This window comes from Ceratosolen solmsi, unplaced genomic scaffold (genome assembly GCF_000503995.2).
Source record: "Ceratosolen solmsi marchali unplaced genomic scaffold, CerSol_1.0 scaffold30, whole genome shotgun sequence".
Classification (NCBI taxonomy): domain Eukaryota; kingdom Metazoa; phylum Arthropoda; class Insecta; order Hymenoptera; family Agaonidae; genus Ceratosolen; species Ceratosolen solmsi.
In genome coordinates this window covers 2,568,594-2,575,863 of record NW_011948421.1, presented here as the reverse complement: position 1 = coordinate 2,575,863, position 7,270 = coordinate 2,568,594, and the positions used below count along the sequence as shown (strand labels likewise).

Genomic DNA, 7,270 nt, shown 5'->3' with positions numbered 1-7,270 from the left:
CCCCCGTTTCCCCCCCCCCCCACTCACACACTCTCAAGCCACGCTCAATCTCACTCGCTCGCTCTCTGTCTCTGTCTCTCTCTCTCTCTCGCTCTCTCTCTCTCTCTCTCTATCACTCTCTGTCTCTCTCACTCCCTCCCACCACCTGCCCCAATGCCGCCGACCTCATACACGCTAACCACTTATACCCCCTGCCGCCTCGTGCGCTCTTTCGAGCGAATTAATGTACTAAAGAAGAGATAAAATATATTTTATGCCTTGCGTCCTGTTGGTCAATTAAGGTCCTTCAAGACTATTCTTCAAGACCCATTGTTCTTTTGCTTATCACCTCTTACTATACACTAAGCGACTAGGTTATTTTGGCTTATCTTTAGCCATGCACGTGCGTATATGATGTATTTATTTAAGGAATTTACCTTTGCTAATGTCGGACTTGACGGCCGAATTGGCTTCAATCGTGTCTTTGTTCAATAGCTTAAGGCGATATCGATATTTAATAAGATAATGGCTAATGTAACAATTTTTTTTTTTTTACCGAGCTCGCGTACAGATATTTCCATAGGCGTTTCTAACGATATGGCCGGAAGGTGATATAATTATAAAGAATTACGACGCAGAACTGACTTTTTTTTTCATTATTGCAACTAAACAATCTACACTTGCATATTGAAAACTTTTAAATGACAATATAAATGAATAATCGTATGTTATACAGCGTAAGCTACTGCTTTGAGTGACATATTTCTATGAACCAATAACAATGAACGCTAATTAGATGGATAAAATTAGAAAATAGGGATATACAGAATGAAATAGTTCGATCATAACGGCCAAATTTTTAAATCCAAACACACGAGTAAGACTTTACTAATATATTCAATAACATAATGTAAGAAAGAATAGTTTATTCTCGATTAATTATTGTCAATCGTTAGAGGCGTTAACATTCATAGCTCCACTTTCATTTTCCAGGCACATAGAAAGTTTATTTACAAGTCTTGATCCCGACAATATTGGTTACATCACGTTGGATCAATATGCAGTCGGTATGAAAACATTAGGCATTGCTAACTTCGATGCGAATCCAATGAAGTGTAACTGCACTCCGAGTAAAGTTGATAGGCAAACATTTGAAGAACAGGCAGTTGGCGGATGGATGGGGGGGGGGGGGGGGGGGGGGGGGGTGGGGGGGGGGGGGGGAGGGAATTAATGTACAATACAATTAACCTATACAATGAACCTAATTTTTTTTTTTCATTTTTTTTTTCCGTTACAAAAATGTGGATTAGTCAGAAGATTAATAAGAAGGCGCGATATTGATAATTCAACACTGAATTTCTATGTAAGAAAGAGTTTTCTCTGCCATTTAGATTCTCATTAGAAACATTATATCAGAAATTGTCCTGGGAAAAGAGCGGCACGATGATGTTGCGATTTCAATCCCAGCGTTAAATGCTAATTTATCAGATTAGGTCATTCGCTTCGTTTGACCGATCTGCTTTCATGAGAATTTATTGAAGATGGCGCGAAGGTTTTTTCAGCCGCGATTACGTATTTTCTATTCATAGATCCACTTTTTGCTACTACCATCTTTGATATTTGTTTTTCATTCAGTTGGATACATTTTAACTGAAATGTTTGAGTAAACTAATGTACATAAGTTAATTAACTGTATATTTGAATAATTTGCATGCATTAAATAGTTTCACGTACGAATAAAAAGAATCATCAATTACGATATATTTACAAAAAAAAATTTTTTATTTCTATAAATAAATTATTATATATTAGTATCATTTCTCGATAAAAACATTTTATTCTGAAAACATATGCACTACCATATTATTATTAATACCAGAATTAAATGGAATGTCATTAATTAACTCAATCAAATAAAGAACGTGTAAATTAATATTTCTTAATTTTTTTAATGTATAAATAAATATGCTTTTATGCGAGCTAGTCATGCATAATTAAAATGCTTAAATAACAACTGATAGATTATGATAAATGTGTGAATATTTTCAGAAATCACATATCATATTTCACTTATAACATTCAAGAAAATCCAAATATTTTATTTTGTTTCAGAGCCTATGTATGCGCACGTGTATTTGTGTGTGCGTGTGTGTATATATATATATATAGATAAATATTGCAAGTCACAATATTGTATTAAATCTTTTAATCTATTTTAATTCTCGTAATAGGTTTTTGCGGATCTTCCTGACATGAAACATTATTCATGTACACAATAATATTTCATAATTTATCGATTCGATTTGAAAATTAAGCCTCCAAAATAATAAAACTTTTTTTTTTTTAACAGACTACTATACCAATCGAATGCATCATCATCATGTAAACAAAAGAATTTTTAGTTATTAATTATCAACGTGAAGATAGGTTGTTGTTTTTTTATTCTGACATCCTTTTTTTTTTTTTTTTTCTTACTTTTTTAATCAAGAAATTTTCTGATTTCACCACTTAATTGATCTGTAATGAACGATTTCGATTTAGTATCGATAATTAACGAGATATTATCTCGAATGAGCTAAATGGGTTAAGCCCAATTGGACTTCGCAATTTGTCATAATATCGATAATATTTATGAAGTGATAAAAGATTGTAAAATAATAGTTAAATGTCGGAATAAAGATCTGTTATCGAGGTCGGAGTATTGGAATATATGTAGAAACGTTATGGTTAGTTCGTGTAAAAAAAGCCGCGGTTATTTCCATCTTTCAGCGTGTGCATCGGGCGTATCCTTCGATTTTGAGATGGAGATGAGCAGGAAGGACCGAATTCGAGGAAGCGCGAGATTTCATGTCGAGTTTCAGAGTCGAGTGGCCAATAGCGGCCACGAACGCGATTTCGCGATCGTTCACACGGCTGCTAATGCAAGTACCGTTGATCTCGTGCGGTTGGTTGCACTGAGAAAATTACCGCTTAAATCTCGCGAGCCTTGACTATGGTAACGATCCCAACCGCCGCCGCATTTCCAACAGTAATGTAACAGGTGAATCAATATATAATACCTTAGACTTGCCTTACCTCCCCACCGTCCCCTTCGTCCTCGTATCAACGACGGAATTCTTGATTTAGGATCTTTATGGATGAAAATGCGAAATGTTGAAGTTGATTGGTCTCAAATTCTTTATGCGCTCATTGGTGAACGAGCGACAATATGCACTTCATTGTCATTCTATTACGTTATCAAGGATTTTCATAAACCGATGAAAATTAATTCACCTTACCAGGCTATACATTATTATGTCGATGCCAATGATTGTTATTCGTGCACGCAAGCCCCCATAACATTAATAATCCCATAATATTTATTTTGTTGTCGAAACATTGTCAAATTACTTTACATATAATTTAAAGTAAGGCATGATTGGCTAATATTCATCCCAATGTTGTGTATTCTAAAATTGTTTTTCTCATTTGATCTTTTGTTGTAATAACCATAAGCCCTATGTGGATAATTTACATTGTCATTAATTGTTAGACGTCAACCCACAGGCAGAATTTTACCAACGTATCGATCGTACAATTCCCGTTGTTATTCCTTAAGTAAAAGTTCAGTGCCCGTGTAAAAATCATTGACAAAAATAGATAAAGCGTGGCCGGTAAAAATGCCTAGGTCTTCGTTAATAAGCGGGCACCGACGAAATGTAGCACCGAGACTTATAACAAGTGCGAGTTGGGCATAGAAGAGAGAGGAAGAAAAATGCATGGGAGCGGGTAATCGTAGCGGGGGAGGGGCACTAGAAGGGTTACTCGAAATTAAACAATCGGCAGTGTGTGCGGGCTTCGGCGTGGTGATGATGGCGGGTGGTGGTTTAGCGGTTGGCGATGAGGGGGAGGGGGCAAGAGATTTGACGAGATGAGCTGGAGCAAAAAATCAAGGGCTTCGGAGATTCGCGGCAAGCTCGCTTTTTCGCTTCCCCAGCGCATTGGATAGGAGGCGCGTGTTGGCCACGATAAAAAGAAATCTGAACCTTCGGTCGCCAACGCCAACGCTGATGATTGAGAACATAGCAACGTAAGAAGGGCGGGTCATCCGTGCGTGCGTGCGTGCGTGCGTGCGTACAAGCGCGCAAATGTACGTATACGCGAGATGAGAGAGAGAGAGAGAGAGAGAGAGAGAGAGAGAGCGAGGGTGGCGGGAGGAAGAGGGAGAACTATTTGTGCGAGCGGCGGCGCATTTTTCCGTAATTGTAAGGATTACCTTAATAAGTGGTGGGGGCGCCGTCGGATAGGCAGACACGTGGCCCGCGGGCCGATTCCTCTCTTATGCATAGTGATGCTGCTGCCAAGCATAATAACTCGCTTGTATAAATTGTATATTCTTCTTCTCGTTCGGTAAGTTCATTCTCCAAAGGGCCACGAGAATCTCTCCTTGCAAACGAACTTGCCATTATCGTCACCGCTTGTTGTTGGGCAGAATCTTTAGCCCCGCTAAGAACTGAATTTAAATACGGGGAACAACCTTGTCACTGGTTATTTGGATCGTCTTTCAGGAGAAAAGCCTTTGTTCTCCCATCTCGACAATAAAATATTGTTCAACTCGCTTTTATTCGATGACAGTTATCAGATTTTTGTTCCACGCATGAGTTAGTAGCCGTTGATTATCTATTTAGTCCGTCACATTGGTCAAGCTGCGCTTTAAAGCTCGATTACGGCACACAATGAAACGTCGTGCCGTGCGCCCAAGAATTCGACAATATTATAAAAAGTTGAATCATATTTAACGCGATCGTGGTATGGAATTTAGAATAAATTTCGAGTTATAAGATACGCTGATTTTGTTGTAACGAATAATATAACGATGGAGTTCCACCGAACTTTTCCAAGTTTCGGTGCAGCTAAAAGACAAGTATTATGAAATAAAAAGTGCAAGACGATAGTATTCATATTGTATTATATAATAATAATAATAATAATATTTTTATTATATCATATATTAAAACCTGCTCGCACTCGTATTATTGCATAAAAAAAATGGATAAATGGTAGCATGATAATGTAAAAAGAAATAATAAACGGAAATATGGATTTATGTTTGAATGCAATCGTATGTAATACATGTTATCCAGCACTCACAATTCATCCATAATATATTTATAATTTTAAATTATACACGTTACAAGCATATTTAATAATATATATATATATATATATATATATATATATATATATACATAATTGTATTCAAATCTTTAACCTTTTAAGAAAGATTGCTTCTTAGTAGAGTAAAATTTATAATACTATTTGCCTTTGCTTATAAGGTATCTAGAAGAATTTACATTTTTCACTGTAATATTAATGTTTAACTATTAATCCGCATCATGCTAGAATGTAGATATATAATTTTGATATTTACACTAGCCGACGAGTCATATAAAAATTGCTATTTCAACCTTTAACAAGCAATTAATATTATGAGGTATAGCTATTGGCTATCAATGTGTTAGACATTTCGAGGTTGTACTATGTGAAATTTCATTGCGCGAGATCTGGTGTGAAAATATGTATCAAGAACAAGTGATGAAATTAATTTAACCGACGTATTTATGGTAATTTACACTTATCGAAGAAATTTATCCTTGGTAACTAATTTATTAGATGTTCGCTCTAAAGTATTCGAGCTATTTATAATTAATGATATTTTCTCAATAAAAGGTGAAATAATGGGGAAAATAAAAATGCGCTTCGCATCCACTATTTGTATTGACTTCGTGTATGATTATATTACATCAAATTTATAAATGTATATATATATATATATTTACACGTACATATGCATAGGTATAAGGGTGAGAGAGAGAGAGAGAGAGAGAGAGAGAGAGAGAGAGAGATAGAGAGAGAGAGAAATAGCAATACATGCAATTAAATAGCATAATAAAAAAATTTTTACGACATTTTTTATATTATACTAGTTTAAAAATAGGACTTGCAAATACTTATTCATCTCTGTCGCCCGAAGAACCTTTCGTGTCTTGTTTCTTTCTTTTTCTCGGGCTTTTATCTTCAGCATCTCTTTTTACTTTCCATTTCGCCATTTCATCCTTTTCTTCTCTCCCTGAGCCTACCTTGCTCTCTTTTTCTTCTGCTCCATTTCGATACGGTCGATTTTATCCAAGATATACGCGTATGCGAAGAACCAGAGAGAGAGAGAGAGAGAGAGAGAGAGAGAGAGAGAGTGAGAGAGTGTGAGAGGGGGGAAATGGGAGGGGGAAAGAAAGAGAGAGCACGCAAAAAGGCCCCGGAGGGACGTCAGAAGAGTTCGTTAAGGTGAGTCACTGTTAAAATTTGGACATCAGCTACATTTAATTTAAAGGGATTCCTTTTAATTTACAATAATATCAAAAGCCCAGGGTGCGTTAACATTTTATGGCCAACGACGCAATATACGGTTATCGACTTGGCTACGATCGACATTGTCATCGTGGCTTATTAAATTGCTTATCAAGCCCAGTTGGTCGCTCAATTAGACAGCGCATATACACTGTTTCAAGGCCCACTAGCATTTCGAATATTCCATCAGGCCCTCCCTAGATCTCCCTCATTCGATAATACCCGAACACCCAACGGCAGCCTCTTTCCCCGACGCGGTCCACCCAACGAAGACTCGTAATCGTGAACCCTCGTGGGCTCGCCCAGGACATGGTCATTCCCCGGCGCTCCGGGCCCTTCTTACCACACACGTGCGCCACGTCTACGAACAAAGGCGCCGCGAACGCTTGGCGCGACATGCCCCATCCGCAATAATGCCGTCGATTCTTTCTTTGCGCACGCACACTGCGCATGGAATGCCAATGGCGGCTCTTTTGACACGCACTTGTCCATCCCGGGGGCGCGAGCGTAAGAGCAGTCGCCGCGTCGTTAGCATTTATTCAGCCGTACGAGGACGCGAGACGCGTACGATTGTTAACGGGCGTAAGGAGATCCAACGTAAGGAACGTGTCGGTGGTCCCTCGAATAACTTTAACTTATCCTAGTGATTCGTCAACGATCGGCGGCAAGCGCACACCGCATGCAAACTACCATTACTACTACGTGCCACGGCTGTAACGCGAGTCCGAGCAATGGCGCATCTCCGTGTAATGGGCATACCTACTCCTTTTAATGCCCATTACTTAACGGCAGTGGCTTAAGTGACTCCAACCGAGCGTATCTCCCAGTGATTTCAACGACCACCACCACCACCACCACCACCACCACCACCACCACCACCACCACCACCACCCCCCCGTCCCCGTCC

The 7,270-nt window shown here is 38.5% G+C and overlaps 1 protein-coding gene across 1 annotated transcript in view; it reads left to right on the top strand.

Moving 5' to 3' along the window:
- The window catches only part of LOC105361331 (uncharacterized), a 21,250-nt gene that overhangs the window by 10,846 nt on the left and 3,134 nt on the right, over positions 1-7,270 (top strand). Inside the window, exon 2 of the mRNA XM_011498463.1 lies at positions 973-1,143. Within this exon, the coding sequence (XP_011496765.1) occupies positions 973-1,143 (171 nt within the window). The remainder of the gene's footprint in view (positions 1-972; positions 1,144-7,270) is intronic.